Source organism: Salvia splendens, chromosome 18, assembly GCF_004379255.2.
Source record: "Salvia splendens isolate huo1 chromosome 18, SspV2, whole genome shotgun sequence".
Classification (NCBI taxonomy): domain Eukaryota; kingdom Viridiplantae; phylum Streptophyta; class Magnoliopsida; order Lamiales; family Lamiaceae; genus Salvia; species Salvia splendens.
The window spans coordinates 16,508,281-16,526,123 of NC_056049.1; the positions used below are offsets into that span (position 1 = coordinate 16,508,281).

Consider the following 17,843-nt stretch of genomic DNA (forward strand, 5'->3'; position numbering starts at 1 on the left):
CCAGGTCCTTGGTTGTTATGTTCATCCCCTCATAGAAGGTATGATGTATCTCAATGTCCGCCATACGATGATTGGGACATGCATCTAAAAGGCCCATATACCTCGCCCAATAATCGCTCAAGGGTTCATCGTACCCTTGCTTCACACTAGTTATTTTCCTCTTCAGCGCGCTTGTCTTGGATGACGGGAAAAACTTGCCTAGGAATACTGACTTGAAATCGGCCCAACTCTCAATGGAGTCGGGGGGCAGGCGCATGAACCAGGTGTTTGCCTCACCTTTCAAAACGAACGGCAAAGCCTTCAATCTGTAATCATCCTCGGTCGCCCCTGCTGGCCTCCTCTGCGCCCTACAAATCTTACAAAACTCATGAAGGAACTCGTAAGGCCCTTCGTAACTCTTCCCGCAGTATGTAGGCATAATTGCGATCACATGAGGCTTCACATCACAGGCAGTTTGCCCTGGGGTCACAACTATGGCTTGAGGTGGTTCTCCCTCGGTATGTGCGTTCAGCGTCCCGATCTCAGGATCTTCTTCTCCTTGAGCGGCCATCCTTCTCCGGTTTCCCTTAATCCTTGGTATCTCTTCCGGTATTGGTCCTTCTATGGTGTATTGCTCCTCGTCACTACTCAAACCTAAGTCAGACAAAGCCGTCGACAAGCCGGATGGAGTGGTTACGAGTATAGATCCTCGATGAAGTATCTTCGGCCTCCACTGGTCAGGAGTCGAGCTGCTTCTCACAAACTGAAATAAAAAGAAAGAGAAAAAGTTATCCACAATATATACGCCAAAGTATCACGCACAATAGCTACTAAAAACGCCATCCATTCCCGGCAACGGCGCCATTTGAAAGAACAGGTTTGTGCAAGTGTCGTTTCAAGCAAAGGGTGTATCCTACTGATCAGTATGGAAGTCCCTGCTAAACTTGAACCTGGTATCAATAATTCCTCAACCCTCTTCTATTGGGTAGTATAGTGAAGGTAGGGGTCGAATCCCACAGAGATGAATGCGTTTTGGGAATTGTGGTGATATTCTGGAAAGGTTTGGTTAGCTACCACGCTTTGGGTTGAGACTTATCTAGACTGGAATTTAAGGTGGTACTCTACTGACTAGAAGGTGGGAAAGGTATTGGACAGGCGGCTGTGTACGTGGAAAGTGGGGAACATGGTTTTATGGAAGTATATGGAAAGTACTAGTTTACTATAAAAGGTTAAACAGAATATCAGAGCAAAAGAGGTAGTTAGGTGACTAGACTGACAGATCTGTAGGGTACCAGCTGAAAAAGGTAGAAAAAGTAAAGGACAAAAGCAAAAGTAACTAAAAAAGTAAAAGTGGTCCCAAACTTGGATGTAGATGTTATCTTCTTCAACATGAATAAACTCAGATCAACAATCTCAGATTTCATGAATGAGAAACACAGATTAACAAACTTCACAGCTCAGATCTACAATTAAAACTTCGAATCAAAAGATCGAACACTGAAACTGCAATTATGCTTACTGGTCAACATGCAGGGTGGCAGAAATCACGTAAACTGGGTTTTCACACTTAACTAATTCAGATCTAAAATCTAACAGCTATCTTGACTTGCAAACTCAGAGAGATTAACTACAGAAGTTAAAACATGCGATTCCACACTGGAAATTACCGTAACAGCTAGATCTAAGCTATCTAGGCAGAAAGAAGCGAAAACAAACATGAACCGATCCTGGAAAACAACTTCATAGCATTTAGAAAACGTTTGGATCACAACCAAGACTTCAAAATAGCAAAATATTGGAAATGCGAAAGATCCAACGTAGAGAAAACAAACAAGATTAACTAGAAAGCAAATAAAGATTGTTTTTGCCACTCCGGGCGATGGAACTGCTAACTACGATCGTGCTGACTGGAACGAGAGAATGGAACTCCGGCGAACTGATGATCTTCAAGTGACCATGGCTGTGGCGAGGAACGAGAATTACGAAGGATAATGCTGAAGGAGGGATCTACCGAAGAGAAATTGTTGACTAAGCGTAGGAGCTAACTAACTAATTGATTTCTCATTTTCTCTTCAAGTGGCTTCCTTATATAGGGAGGCCTCCCTTGATTTTTAGGGTAGACTTCGAACATGAAATGACTCTTTTGCCCCCTTGCTTGCGGCTGATCTTCCCAGCTATCCTTCTTCTCCATCTCGAGCCTTTTTGGTATGCATACTGGTCAGGATAACAACATCCTGACGCCCTTTTCGCCTGAAGTATCCGAAGCTTTGCCTACTGGCTAGAACACTTCCCTGCACACGTTAGCAACTGTTTTGCATAATATATACCAATTATGCACATTATACTGACCAGTAACCAAGGCCTAGAATACGACTTATCATTGGCATCCCGGCTAAAACGCTTATAGAGCTCAATGTTCACTTGAGCAAGAACAGGGGTGAGCCCATTGCACAATAGGATTATGCACGGGTCATTGGATGCATTATGTATCTTACTAATTGCAATCGACCTGATATTGCTTGCGCCGTGAACAAGTTGAGTCGTTATACGAGCAATTCAAGCAAAGAGCATTGGAAAGCTCTTGTAAGAGTTTTGAGGTATCTCAAGCATACTCAAAATCATGCGCTACACTTTTCGAGATACCCCCCGATACTTGAAGGGTACTGCGATGCAAACTGGATATCTGATAACAAAGACTCACTTTCAACAAGTGGATATGTCTTTACTATTGGGGGTGGTGCTGTCTCGTGGAAATCCATGAAACAGACATGTATAGCCCGATCCACCATGGAATTTGAATTCATAGCTTTAGATAAAACTGCGGAAGAAGTCGAATGGCTTAAAAACTTCCTTGAAGATATTCCATGTTGATCAATGCCCGTGCCTCCAGTATTAATTCACTGTGATAGCCAAGCCGCTATTGGGAGGGAAAACAATGGCTTGAACAATGGTAAGTCTCGACGCATTCATCGACGACATAATACCGTGAGACATTTGATCACAACTGGGGTGATTACAATTGACTACGTGAAGTCATTGGATAATCTAGCGGAACCGCTAACCAAATGGTTAAATCATGATCAAATGAATAAATTGCTAGAGGGAATGGGTTTGAAATCCACAAACTAAAGAATTGTCATAGTGGTAACCCAACTATGATGACTGGAGATCCCAAGAACTTGGTTCAATGGGAAAATTAAGCTATGAGCCTTCGTGTGAACACTCATCTACATCTATTCCCTAGAGAGAAATAGAGTGTTGGAAAAACTTGCCTAGTGGTGAAGTTAAGTCTATGACTTTTAATGATCCCTAAAGGATCTCGTTGAGATGAAGTTCTCAAAGAGACCGAGTATGGAAAGATACTTAACGAGGAATCACCATTGTAAGTGTGAAGTGTGGTTGCTTCAAACAATACACTTATGAATCCAAAGTGGTGTCCAAGGCCAGAAATGGACACAAAACGTGAGAACGGATGAGGTTGAGGTGTTTAAGTGGTAACATCATTGTCTCGGTGCACGTCGTGGAGGAATAGTTCAAAGCATCGCACTACTAGTCCGCCTGTGTATCCGATGGTGTTGACTATGGATGGTTCAAAGCCAAAAACTACTTATCCTTATGCTTACATACCTCTTGAGGGTTGAGCTTGTGTCTGCATACATGTGCATTTGGCAATTTCCACTCATGTGGGGGATTGTTGGAATCGTGCTTGGTCAAATGACTTTGACTAATAATAAATATTACAAGACATTTAATTTTGTGAAATTAAATACAATAGCGTCGATCTACGTTCTGACTAGATGACCGTAGTATATTAATTTTCTCAAATCCGATTCCCGGTGAGTGAGAAATAATATATTAAAGGTGGTCACAATAAAGCTAGAAATGAGCTATGGGAAAAATTAAGGGATTAGTTAACTAAGTGTTAATTATCCCACATCGGGGAAGATAAACTTCTTTGATGAAGTATTTAATAAGATGAATTATTATGTGTAATAATTATCGTGGAATAAGACGGGTGACAGAGCCCACACGTGCGCGCCGCCGCCGCCTGCCAGCCCGCGAGCCGAGCACCGCGCGTCAAGTGTCGGGTGCCGTGTGCCTTGTGCCTTAGAAATTGGTCTTTGGGTGGTCTTTGGACTGTTCTTTGGAGCTGGTCGTTGAGCGTGGTTCAAGCCCCGCTTGTTTTTTTTAGACCACCCCAAACTCCACGCTATCCCCGACGGGTCCTGGTCCAAGTCATGTTCCCGCTAAACCCGACGCATAACGGGAGACAAAAGGTCCCACTAGACCCCGATGCATAACGGGAGACAAAAGGTCCCCGATGGACCCTGACGGTCCATGGTATATCTCATCGTGTAGCATGTCTAGGTGCGTTGAAAGGACTTGGAAAGAGGTCGAAAACACGAATAGAATGCGGATCAAGTTATATGGAATGATAACCGAACCGATTGGATCAGTTAGCAAATATCGTTGCCACTTAATCAATGCAACCTAGCTCTCGCCCTTTCCACCTTGCCAAAGTAATTTATAACTCCCAATTTTGCACAACTTTAACAGTAAAGCGGCAAGTTCGGGGTCGATCCCACAAAGAAGTTGGTGTGTCGAGTGTGTGAGTAGTGAACAGGGGGGTTGGTTGCTGCCACGCTTTAACTTGGGAGTTTTTAACTACTGGTTTTAATCTAGACAGAATTAAACTAGCTAGCTTGATCAATGAAAATTTAACTACTGGATCAAGTGAATGGCAAGTAATAACAGAAAAGTAAATGCGCGGATTAAAAGCAAAAATAACTTTGATTAAACTAAAAGCTGAGTACAACGTGAAATTTAAACTAAGCTAACACTTTGGAATCTAAGAAAGCGGTAAAAACTGAGAAAAATCTCAGCGGGAAACTTAAGATAACGCTAACAGAAATGAGTATTCTGCAGCGCTCCCTTTCGGTCGCCCTTTAAACTAAGCTAGAGAACTGAACTAAACTAAGCTAGAGAGCTGAACTAAACTTAGCTAGAGAGGTGAACTACGCTAAATAACTAAGCTAAGCTAAACTAGACGGAAAGTAAAGTCTTGGATGCCTTATTGTGGTGGCACACCCTCTATTTATAAGCTCGATTCGGCCTCCAGTTGGATAACGATCTTGACAGGGAATATTCGCTCATTCTGAGAGTGAGCGACTCATTGATTACTACGTGTTGTTCGTCTAGAATGATGACGCTTTTTGGTAACAGGTTCGTGACTCAGCTCCGTCCTTGCGTCTCATATTCTAGCACGTGTCTCATTCTAGAACGTCGTCCTTGATAACAGAATGGTGCCCTATATCCAGCTCATTTCCTCACGTGTTCTTCTTCTAGAAACCAGCGGTCCCCACCTAACTGCTAGATCGCTCCCCATTGATCAACTCCCCTGATTCTTGGCCTTTTATCGCCTTTTGTACTTGCTTGATCAGTTCGGCCGTGCTGCCTTGGTTAAGTGGTATTTCTGCACATTTAACACTTGTTGTGCGCGATAAATCGATCAAGTAGCATGTATTTCACCCTTAAACCGATGCATGAAATGAGCCTTATCAAACTGCTCACACTTAAAACATACTTGTCCTCAAATATAAAGAAAAATAAAAGAAAAAGATAAGGCAGATTTCAGGCATGGTTTACTTATTTCACTAGTAAAGGAAAACGAAAAGAGAAACAAAACTTTATGATAAAAACACGTATTCACATGTATGCATTATACCGAATAATTTTCCAACAATCATACCCGAGGTCGAGGTCAATCCATTTGTCAGTAGCTTGTGTTCATTCTCTTTCGCCTTTGCTTGATCAAGGTGTCAGCTTGTCAAGATTGCTCAATTTAAAAACCACTGTTGGATTCACTCAGTCACTCCTTTCTCACCAGAGATGTTAGGATTGTTCACTCGGTGTTGTCACAAATTTAATACTTTGAATCGGACTATACAAGATAGTTCCTTAAGGTCTTTGTTTTGGGTTGTAACATGGCTCAAGGGTAGTAACGTGTTAGGTTAGGGTCCTAGAGGTTCTAAGTTTAAATATAAAATTTTTAAAGAAAAATCACATGAGTCGAAAGGCCAAAGATTTGACTAAACTCGCTAGATTAGAATTGGGATATTTATTTCTTGGTGCTCCCTCTAGGTCAGATTTCGACCTTTAGCCTTATAACCTTCGGCTTATTATTATTTTTCCTTTTGATTTCCTGGGTCACGTTACAACTATTTCCTACCATTTCTCCTTTTTTTTAATTCTTTTCATATGATCAACCTGATTGTCTAACTTGATCAACCCGGCTACCCTTTATTCCGACCATTCTTATTGCTATCCTCCTTTTGTTTCCCTTGACAAACTTCATTTCTTTGACCATCTTTCCTCATGTGATATGAAACTTTGAATTTGGTTTTAAGGCTTCAAAGAAAGGGAAAGAGTGTATGGGCTCGAATTGGCTACTAGGGGGTGCCTTGACTAATGAGGCGGGTTTGTGGAACGAAAAAAGAACACGGCTCAAATGGTTAAGTCCTAATTTCTTTAGTCATTACTACTTGTGCAATTTTCATCTCAATATTAAAAGTCAGCCTCTCGTAATTTTTTTCTTTTGTAAAAATAGTAGAAAGTGTTCTACTTTTGGCTTATAACTCACATATAGAGAGGTTTCACAGTTGGTTTAGAAATTGAGCGTTTCCATCAGACTTGCGTCATTCAAATTGATCAAGTTATTGCAATCAAGTTTTACATGTGAGCATACTGAATCCTTTTTCTAATTCTCCCAAAAAGTAATCAAGTCTTCCATTTATCCAATTTCATGCATATTGCCTATTTATTACTACCTGGAATTTGTTATTTTTAGAAAAAATTTTAGCATGTATGATTTTATTGTAACTAACCTGTCCCCCCTCCCCACTGCATATGAACTCGTCCTCGAGGGACTGGATGCAGTGGAAAGAAGGGTTAGGCACAGGCGATGGCATAACAACAATCAAGGGAACTTCTTACACTTAGACCAGACATTGGCTAAGTGTGAGGCAGTGCCAGCAATCAAACCATGCTAATAACCACACAAAAAATAAAACAGATATAGGCAAAACAGAGAACAACTTCCATAAACTTCTCACACTTAGTCCAGACACGGGACTAAGTGTGAGAGTAGAGTCAAACACACAATTTACATAAAGAAATAGGGTTAAGGGTGCAATGTTTTTAAGTCGGTGAATCGAACTGCGTCGCCATAGGACCGATATATCGACTCAGTCGATATATCGGTCGACTTAGTCGATATATCGATAGTAAGTCGGGCGACTCACCAGACAAGTCGTCCAGGTCCCTCAAGACCGATATATATCGATATATCGGGCGACTTGCCCTTTTTCACATGTAAAATATGCAATATATACTTCAAATTACAACAGGAAAAAACACAGCATCATATTGTTCAATGATTTAGTCATGTTCAACGATTTGCATGATAACAACTAACAAGCAATTAAGCAAACTCAAAGCACAGCATCATCCACTTGGAAAGCCCCTGCAGCTGAACCTCCACCACCCTCTTCATCATCTTCGTAATCAGATCCACTCTCATCTCCCATTTCATCATCCTCTTCACTTGACACTTCATCTTCAACTGGAATTGCAGCTGTCCTAGGTTGCTTAGTCCTTTTACTTGCAGCAGCAGCAGCAGCATGTTTAGATCCACTCTTCCTTTTCATTGCAGCAGCCCTAGGCAGATTACGACCTCCTAGACCTTGAGTTGCACCAGTAGCTTCATCCACGTTTTGCCAAGTTAGATAATTACCAGTATCAGAAGCGGCATCTTGATGAACTGGTTCACAGCCGGCATCAACCCACTCGTTTTCCCACTGAAACTCGTCAAGGTGCAATGGATTGTATTTCTTGCCTTTCGAACCGAGCTCACGCAGCTTAGCAAATCTGTTGGCCATTTTTCTGTTGTAGCTAACAAACACTAAACTGTTGAGCCTCTTGTGCTCCAACCTATTCCTTCTCTTGGTATGTATCTATCATGGTCATGGTCGAAGAAACAGAAACATAAACATGTCAATTTTATATCAGGTTGCTGGCTTGCTGCCAATGTCTATTTTGGATTGGAATGAACTTACTTGAGAGAAGGTGCTCCAATTACGCTCACATCCTGATGCCGAACAGCAAAGGCTAACTATTTTTTTTGCTAAACTCATCAACTCGTATACAAGGCCACCATATGCTCCCCACCAGTTAACTGCAAAACAGAAACAAAACAGCAAAAAAGTTTTACTTCTATATAGCTTGGAGAAGGCATTTAGATGACCAAACAGCAAACAACATAAAAGTTTACCTGGATTTTTTCTAGCTCTATCCTTTATTGCTAATGGCCTCGAGAAGGCTTCACCTTGAGACTTCTCATAGTCATCTGCTTGTTTGCTTATAATGCATTGCTCATCGTCATTAGGCACCATCTTCCACAACACATCATTGAACATCGCCCTTAGTCTTGCAGCATCTCTTACGCTTTTCTCTTTTATTGCAAAAAACTTGGCTGGGTTTAGGAAAAGGGCAGCCCCAATGAATCCCTTATAGTCTGCTTTGCTGTGTCCATTGCTGCCTTGATTTCTGGAGCTGCAGGTGTTTCATCCCCATCAGCAATCCTCAGAGCAATCAGAAGTGGTTGTGAAGCTTTCAAACAAATTTCTAAAGTGTTCCAAAATTGTATGGATAGAATAATTTTCTCCGTGGTTCTCCCCTCCTCTGATGCAGCCAGCTTGTTATCGTGCCATTCTGTACTAACAAATAGACTCCTTAGGTCTGCCTTGTGCTTGTACATACTAGCTAGTGTAAAAAATGAAGTAGCAAAGTGTGTGACAGCCGGCCTCACAAGATCTCCTCCTAGCTTATTTCTCATTTGAGCAAGAAGCCTTCCATGTTTATAGATGAATTTGCACACCTTCTTTGCATTATTAATACATTTGTGAAACTCTTTTATCTTGCCAATGTCCTCCAGCAGTAAATCCAAGCAATGGGCGGCACAAGGGGTCCAAAATTAGGTTGGAATCCTCTCCATTAAAATTCTGCCTGCTGCCTTGAAGTTAGCTCCATTATCCGTGACAACCTGCACCACATATTCCTTCCCAACTTTCTCAATTTGCTTCTCCAACAAATCAGCAAGCATAACGGCATCTGCCACCTCATTTGAAGCATCCACTGAACCAAGAGAGAAGGTTCCTGCTGGACTGTTTGCAAGAAAGTTTATGAGATGGTGATGGCTTGTGTCGGTCCATCCATCTGACATGATACTGCAGCCATACTCCTTCCATGCTTCTTCATGCTTCTTTTTGGTCTCGTTAACTCTCTCTACAGCCCTGTCAACTAATGGGTTCCTTATATCATGATATGAAGGACTCCTATAACCAGGACCATATTGTCCTATGTACTCCAACATAATCTCCCAGCTGCGTGAGTTAATAGCATTCAAAGGAATTCCATTCTCATAAAAGAAATCTGCCACATGATCATCAACTCTTTGTTTAACTTCCTTTGATTTCTTTGTGCAATGCTCCATTGTACTAGGTTGAGAATTCCTTGAACTACGCCTCTCAGAAATCACATCTTCCGGCGACTTTTGTAGCATGGAACTAACACTTTTCATGTACTTTTGTGACCCCTGCTTAGCTGAATCTAGGTAAGAACGAGCAAACATCCTATTACTTTCCTTAATTCTAGTCCCTGAGCTTGGCACCGCACATGTTTCCTGCACTTCACCTTCACTATCTGCTTCACAATCCCATTCCCTTCCCTGCTGCAGGTTCAGTTCTTTCCTTGCATTTTTCTTAAAAAAATCGTACATCTCTTTTCTTACTATTGCAGGTGCAGTTGGACACTTCTCGACGTCTCCATAACCACCTGCAATGTGTTGCTTGAACCTCTTGATTCCTGCAGGAACCACCTTTCTGCAGAAGATGCATTGCACCATATCTCTCTTTCCTTCATATGGCCAGAACCCATACTTCCACCCAGGGTCTTTGGATTTAGCATGCCTCTTTGGATCTTTGGCCATTGCAGCAAGTTCTGGTGGCATCTCTCCTAATGTGCTAGCAACTATGGATTCAAAGTCCTTCTCATTAGGAGTGACATTACCAAACCCAGATGATGGAACAGCAGCAGAATTTGGCTCATCGGACGCAGCATACCCTCCAGTCAGCTCTGCATCGGCTTCAGCAGCAGCTGCTGCATTTGGGAACACCACTTCGACTGTAGCATTTTCATCTACAATACATCAAATGCAGCGAAAATGAAGAGTCAAAAGAACAGATGCAACACTGCTAACAAATCATAATAGAACACAGAACAGTCAAGATTTGAAGTTGCTCTAAAAAATAACAATAGAGAACAGATGCAGCGCTTGAGGAACTCAAATAATAGACGAGAGAGGAGAGACATAAGAGAGGAAGAGGAACTGGAGCATTACCGGAACTAGAGTTCATCCTGAATGAGGAGAGGCGGCGGATGAGGCAGGCCGGAGGCGTGTCCAGGAGAGGCGGCGGCGTTCTTCAGTTTCTGGAGGTGGAGGGAGCGTCGGCGGCGGCTGCAGTTCTGGAGGAGGAGGACGTGGGGAGGGGGTGTGGGGGATGTATAAAGAAACCCTAATGGGCTGAATAGACACCTACCTGTCCGCCTGGCCCAATCTGGAGTGAAGCCCATTAAGTCGTCCTCGACTCGATCAGGCGACTAATCGGTCAAGTCGCGCGATATATCGGACGACTCGAATGTTAGTCGCCTAAGTCACATCTGGGTATGTATCGACCCTTGGCCTACCGATACAGGCGATATATCGCGATATATCGGACGACTTACAAACATTGTAAGGGTGATACTACTGTCTTCTAGATTGTTGAATCAGGGGAATGTTGCGCGCCTTCCTTATCGCCTCCATTACATAGGCCTTCCTTATTGCTTCTAAGGCTTCTTGTTTATCGGAGCTCCTCCTCCTTGGTATATTTTTTATTCTTTTTTTCCTTCGGGGGGGGAAGCATGCTGGCAGCGTTAGCAAGCCTCATACCTTGGTTGGTATGGTGGCCCGTACTAGGGGAATGAAGGATATTTTCTTCCCCCTTCCTCTGCTCTCTTCCTCTGCTCTCACCTGGTTGCTCTCCACAGTCTTGCTTGCTGCCTTGATCCCTCAGCTTCAAGAAGTAGCCGGTTCATTGTCTGGTGGCGCGTCCTTCTCGGGATGGAGTCTTCCTCTATAGTCGATGAGAGGTTAAATTCTGCCTCCTTTCGTCGTAGAAGGAGGTCACTGGGATGAGGCAGCCCTTCTGTTGGTGGTGGCGGAGCAGGGTCTTTAGACCGAGAAATTCTTAGGCGAGCTTTTAGTGCGGTGTAAATCTCCACGGGGTCAGTGTCGACGGGAAAACTTCTGAGCACAGAGTCCACACGCCCTATGTCAGCCGGGTCTATATATTGGAGTGGGCCGATGAATCTAGGGGGCGATAATGGTGTTTTGGTAATTGGTGGACTCGGTGGTGAAAAGGATCTCTGATTATTACTGTTGAGACCGGCTCCTGGAGAAAACGAGGAGGTATTGGAGGTCTCGAGTTGATTGCCCTGCATTTCTTTCTGATTATGTTTGCTGGTGACTTGAATTTGGAGAGAATTAGATGAGGATAGCACAAGGGTTCTGAAGGCAGTTGATAGAAAGTGAGATTCGGAAAACACCCTTTTATACTCAAACTCCGACTGTTGAGATCCCTGCCTATTGAGATCTCTGCGACTTTTCGCGTATTGGTGCGCCTTTTCAGAATGCCAGATCACAAAGCTTCTCCGATAAGCTTTCTTCCAGGTCGTCCTTTCATTTCAACATTCGGCGCCGCCTGACACCTCTCTAATTACTGCGCACGTCTTATCATCACCTGCTCTTATCAACTCAATCACTGCACCACCAATTAAATTCAATTTGCACTGATCACGTGGAACATTAAATCCCGATGGCAGCTCACATAATTCCACTTGATCAGTTCCTTTTCTCCACTTTCGATTTTTTTTATTAACTAAGAAAAACTTGACACACTTAAAAAAACTATTTACACTAACAAGGATTTGACCGGGTCTCCTTGGAATGTCACTTGATCAGATTAAGAGATTTAGAATTTGTCGCTTGATCAAGCAGACTATCCATGAATACGCGATCACTCCTTCTACCTGTTTACTGGCGTGAGCTAGGCATTGGTAGTGAAATGTTGTCCACTACAAATGCATCCATTCCTTTCCTTCCGGGTAACTTGCTTTCCTCCAGACTGTTGGTCCTTCCTGCGAACTTTTCCCTTTTAGGCGCAAGTTGCTCCCAGCTTCTCTGTTTGCTTTGATCAATCCTCCTTTCCTGGCAGATCCGCTGTCCTTCAGACCTCGACTTGATCAGATGCATGTGCCTTTCAGGGAACTTGTCTGGAGTGGCTTCCGTATTTTCTTTTTGCAGAATTTGGCGTAGGTGACTCGCCTCTATGTTTTCACATCTTCTCCTATCAACTGCTTCCCACTCAAACTCCTGTAGAAGAAGTAACCATTTGATCAAATGCGGGTTTGATCTCCTCTTCGACGATAGGTATTTGATGGCCGCATGGTTTGTACACACCATCACTTTGGAACCTCGTAGATGCTGTCTGAACTTTTCAAATGCAAAGACTACTGATAGCATCTCTTTTTCGGTCACATCATAGTTCCTTTGCGCCTGACCCAAGGTTTTTGATGCATAGAAGACAACATAACTTTTCGCCTGGATTTTCTGACTTAATATTGCTCCCAAAGCACAGTTACTAGTCTCACATATCACCTCAAAGGAGTGATTCCAGTCAGGGCCGCGTATTATAGAATAACTCATCAATCGATCTTTCAGAAATGGGAACGCGGCCTTGCAGACATCATAAAATTTAAACTTTGCGTCATACTGGGGAAACTTCGTTAGGATCTGGGCTCTTCCGGAGAAATCCTTGATGAGTCCTCCACGGGCCCCAGCGTACTTTAACAAGGCTCTGATCTCCTCCTGGTTAATAGGGTACGGAAGTTTTGCCACATGAGTGTGCCTTGCCATGACTGTTCGAGGTTCCGACCAGTTTGAACTTCATTTCTTGGGCATCAGCTGGGGTTAGTGTTGGAAGAGTAGTTCTTCCTATTTCTGCAATCGTGGTTTGACTGTTTTGTGATCTGTCAGGCTGTACAAGTCCTTGAAAGCCATCGGTGATACTGATACGGAAAGTAGTTACCTTGTAAACGAGGATTCCTTCTTCAGCATTCCTTTTAATGGAGCGGCTTGGTCAGGTGGTCTCTCGACCCTTCTTGGTTGAGTAATCTCTCTTGCCTCGGCTGGTTGTGACGGCTGGCAAAATTCCATAATTGCCCTTCTAATGGCTTGATCATCCATTGCTCCAGTCACTGTCGTATCAAACCATTCTGATGCCTCTCTCTTCAGTTGTTCATCTTCAGTGTAACCAGAGGATGGCTCTTCAAATGATTCCTTTTTCGAATACTCCTGTTTCCGAGGGCTGATAGCGTTTACTGTTTGTATGCTCTCTCTGCCCTATGGCTTTTTTACCGCTTCATTAATGCCGATCGTAAGTTGCTCTCCTTTAAACTCAAGATTAATTGTCCCATGGCGGACGTCAATGACTGTGTTGGCGGTGGATAGGAAAGGTCTCCCCAAAAGGATCCCAATAGATTCATCTGCTCCTGGTTCCGTCATTTTTATAACAAAGAAGTCGGCGGGATACATGAATCTGTTCACCTTGACGATTTCATCTTCCAGAACTCCCTCGGGGTAAATGCAAGACCCGTCTGCTAGCTGTATTTCCATATTGGTTTTGACGAGCTTAGCATTCTCCAGCCTCTTGTATATAGAATATGGCATAATATTGATGGAAGCCCCTAGGTCGCACATTTCATGCTCCATTTGAACGTTTCTGATGGAAATTGGGAGCGTAAATACCCCTGTGTCAGTTCTCTTGGAGGGAAGATCACTAGGTTGGCTCATACTGGTCACTTCCTCTGCTTCGACCTTCCTTCTCTTTTCAGCACCCTGTTCACAGATGTTTGACTCTTCTTTCGCTATGGCTTGATCAAGGGCTCTGGATTCAATGCTTTTATTAAGACTTGTCTTGGATGCCGGAAAACTTGCAGTTGAGCTCTAATAAACTCCTTCTGATTTCAGAGAGACTGTGTTGACATTCTCTCGCCCTGCTGGAGGTTGCACTGTAGCCGGAATCTTTCCTTCATTACCTCTTAGCTCGTCCAGTGACATGGCGACCTGAGATAACTGCTTCGTAAGCATTTCTAATGCAGCTCTCTGTTCTCTCTGGGCTTCCTACATTTCTCGCACAGCATCATGGGACTGGTGTGGAATCATATCCCCTGGACCTTCATTTTGCTGTCTGTTATTTCTCTGATTAAATCGGCCTCCTCCATGGCCTTGCTGGTAAAAACCGGAAGACCCATATTGCTCTGGTTGGTTCTGGGACAGATGATTTTGTTGGTTTCCTTGAAAGTACTGTTGGTTCCCTTGGGATTGCTGGTTTCCCCTGTGGTACTGCGGGACATAACTCACCATTTGATTACTTGGTTGCCTACCCTGGTTGCTATACTGAGGGGCTTGGTGTTGGTACCCCCATTCTCATTCCTGTTGTCGGCTTGACCAGTTAGGCTGTCCTCCACTTGACCAGTTAGGCTATCATCCACTTGACCAGTTCCCTTTAGGTCCACTTGACCAACCCGCCTGACCTCCTTGCATTCTATTCGCTCCAGTGTTTGGTCTCTCCAAGATTCGAGCTGGCCAGTTGGACTGCCCGTCAGAGGGCAGTACCTATTGTGGTTGGCTTTGATTCTGATCAGTCCATCTGAAGTTGGGGTGGTCCCTCCACGGAGCATCTCTCTGCTTCCCCTAGATCCAGTTGCCATTTGTGTTCCAGTGGCCTACGGAGTTTACTTGCTCTACCTCAGGGGAAACTCGCAGTAATAGTAATGATGCTCTTCTGGCGGTGGCGGTGGCGGCTGCGGCACATACTGTGTCTCCTTCGGTGCAGGCGGTGGCGGCGGTCTCGTTTTTTCTACTGCTTCCAGCAGTTTCTTTTCCATTTGCTCAAATCGAGCCTCCAGCTTTTCATCGTTGCGCGCCTCAGCTGCGTGCACTGTTCCTCTTCTGTACTGCCCTCGAGATGTTTCGTACGACAACTTAGCCTCAATCAGCCTCTCCAAAATATTCTTAGCTTGGCTAAAAAGGTTTTTTGAGAAATCCCCTTGTGCTGCGAGGTTGAGGTCGTTCTTGCTGTCCACCGTGAGTCCGCAATAGAAGATCGAGTAGATCTCCTTCTCTCCCAGCTTGTGGTTAGGGCATGATTGAAGCAGCCCTTGGAACCTATCCCAGTACTGGCCGAGGGGCTCGTCATACTCCTGTCTGGCTTCTGTAATTTCCCTTTTTAGGGCACTTGTTTTTTATGTTGGAAAGAAACAATCGAGGAATATCATACGGAACTCAGCCCACGTCCTGATGGATCCTTCCAACAGCCTTGACAGCCAGACACCCGCATCGCCCTTCAAAACGAAGGGAATAGCCTTAAGCCTGTAATCTTCGGACGTGGATCCAGCTGGCACGGGCTGAATATCACAGTATCTGCAGAATTCTTCCAGGAAAGCATACGGACATTCCTTCGAAAGGCCATAGAAATGGGACAAAACGTCCAGTACTCCTGATTTGATTGCGATGGTCCGCATTCCAGGAGTAGCGGCGATAGCATGTGTGGGCTCTCTCTCATCATGAGCGTGTAGAGAGCCGATTCCCGAGTCGTCGGCGACAACGGCCATCTCTACTTCTGTTCGTTCTGGTGGTGGTGGTTGTGTTTTTTGCTCGGTGGCTGCTGCTACTTCTAATGCGGCTCTGCGACGAGTGATGACAACGCCGACTTCCTGGACTCTCCACTGAGTGTTAGTTTTTCCATATATCAAGGGATGATTCCAGTAATCACTTTGGTGGTACCTTCTCATCAACAGCAGGAAAAACAAAAAAAATAAGAAACAAAATTATATACACCTACGCACTACGCACAAACATAAAGTAACACCATGCTTCCCCGGCAACGGCGCCATTTTGAAAGGACTTGGAAAGAGGTCGAAAACACGAATAGAATGCAGATCAAGTTATATGGAATGATAACCGAACCGATTGGATCAGTTAGCAAATGTCGTTGCCACTTAATCAATGCAATCTAGCTCTCGCCCTTTCCGCCTTGCCAAAGTAATTTATAACTCCCAATTTTGCACAACTTTAACAGTAAAGCGGCAAGTTCGGGGTCGATCCCACAGAGAAGTTGGTGTGTCAAGTGTTTGAGTAGTGAACAGGGGGGTTGGCTGCTGCCACGCTTTAACTTAAGTGTTTTTAACTACTGGTTTTAATCTAGACAGAATTAAACTAGCTAGCTTGATCAATGGAAATTTAACTACTGGATCAAGTGAATTGCAGGTAATAACAGAAAAGTAAATGTGTGGATTAAAAGCGAAAATAACTTTGATTAAACTAAAAGCTGAGTACAACGTGAAATTTAAACTAAGCTAACACTTTGGAATCTAAGAAAGCGGTAAAAACTGGGAAAAATCTCTGCGGGAAACTTAAGATAACGCTAACAGAAATTAGTATTCTACAGCGCTCCCTTTCGGTCGCCCTTTAAACTAAGCTATCTAACTAAGCTAGAGAACTGAACTAAACTAAGCTAGAGAGCTGAACTAAACTAAGCTAGAGAGGTGAACTACGCTAAATAACTAAGCTAAGCTAAGCTAAACTAGACGGAAAGTAAAGTCTTGGATGCCTTCTTGTGGTGGCACACCCTCTATTTATAAGCTCGATTCGGCCGCCAGTTGGATAAAGATCTTGACAGGGAATATTCGCTCATTCTGAGAGTGAGCGACTCATTGATTGCTACGTGCTGTTCTTCTAGAATGACGACGCTTTTTGGTAACAAATTCGTGACTCAGCTTCGTCCTTGCGTCTCATATTCTAGCACGTGTCCCATTCTAGAACGTCGTCCTTGATAACAAAATGGTGCGCTATATCCAGCTCATTTCCTCACGTGTTCTTCTTCTAGAAGCCAGCGGTCCCCACCTAACTGCTTGATCGCTCCCCCTTGATCAACTCCCCCGATTCTTGGCCTTTTATCGTCTTTTTTACTTGCTTGATCAGTTCGGCCTTGCTGCCTTGGTTAAGTGGTATTTCTGCACATTTAACACTTGTTTTGCGCGATAAACCGATCAAGTAGCATGTATTTCACCCTTAAACCGATGCATGAAATGAGCCTTATCATGCGTCGTGTCTCTTCAGCTCCTAATGGCTAGTGCACCAGTCAATAACCTTCGACGGTTACAGTCAAGCCATCATGGCACACATAATGGCTGTTGACTCCATCAATGTCCCTGCGGGTGGACTTAGCCTACAAATAGGCATGCATCCCTTGCATTCTACACATAACATACACAAGCATTCTTGCATACACGCTCTCTCCCTCTCTGCATAATCTTCCCGTCGAAGCTCTGCCCCCGCCTTACTCCCGTTCACCGGAGCTGTGCTGCTAGCGGGGCGGCTACTTCAGAGATGAAGTCGTTTTATCTTTGGGGACGACACGCCAAACCGAAAGCACTACCGGGGCGTATCCCGTCTTGCGGAAAGAGGACTCCTCGACTCGGCTTACCGCTTTCCACAAATTTTTCCTTGTAATTCTCAATTGTTTCCGTGTAATCTTCATTGTTTTATTTTCCGTGTAATTTTTGCCCGACAAGTTTGTATTTCAATTTCCAACAAAATCTTGATCATCATGCAACCTGCTACGTTTCAGCCTAATCGCCTTCCT

The 17,843-nt window shown here is 43.9% G+C and overlaps 2 protein-coding genes across 2 annotated transcripts; both read right to left on the bottom strand.

Annotated features, from left to right (window-relative positions):
• Positions 1-7,356: 7,356 nt before the first annotated feature.
• On the bottom strand, positions 7,357-8,449 carry LOC121776435. The gene is made up of 3 exons (XM_042173610.1): positions 8,309-8,449; positions 8,094-8,212; positions 7,357-7,991 (listed from the first exon to the last, which is right to left on the bottom strand). The coding sequence occupies exons 1-3, from the start codon at positions 8,427-8,429 to the stop codon at positions 7,470-7,472; spliced, it is 762 nt and encodes a 253-aa protein (XP_042029544.1). The 5' UTR covers positions 8,430-8,449; the 3' UTR covers positions 7,357-7,469.
• Positions 8,450-9,010: 561 nt separating this feature from the next.
• LOC121776813 lies at positions 9,011-10,699 on the bottom strand. The gene is made up of 2 exons (XM_042173976.1): positions 10,436-10,699; positions 9,011-10,233 (listed from the first exon to the last, which is right to left on the bottom strand). The coding sequence occupies exons 1-2, from the start codon at positions 10,449-10,451 to the stop codon at positions 9,011-9,013; spliced, it is 1,239 nt and encodes a 412-aa protein (XP_042029910.1). The 5' UTR covers positions 10,452-10,699.
• Positions 10,700-17,843: the final 7,144 nt, after the last annotated feature.

Coding starts and splice junctions, on each gene's coding strand:
- LOC121776435 (XM_042173610.1), bottom strand. CDS start 8,429: ATGGTGCCTAATGACGATGAGCAATGCATTATAAGCAAACAAGCAGAT. Junction 8,213..8,308: donor TAGAGCTAGAAAAAATCCAG/GTAAACTTTTAT, acceptor TCTGTTTTGCAG/TTAACTGGTGGGGAGCATAT. Junction 7,992..8,093: donor ATTGGAGCACCTTCTCTCAA/GTAAGTTCATTC, acceptor TGACCATGATAG/ATACATACCAAGAGAAGGAA.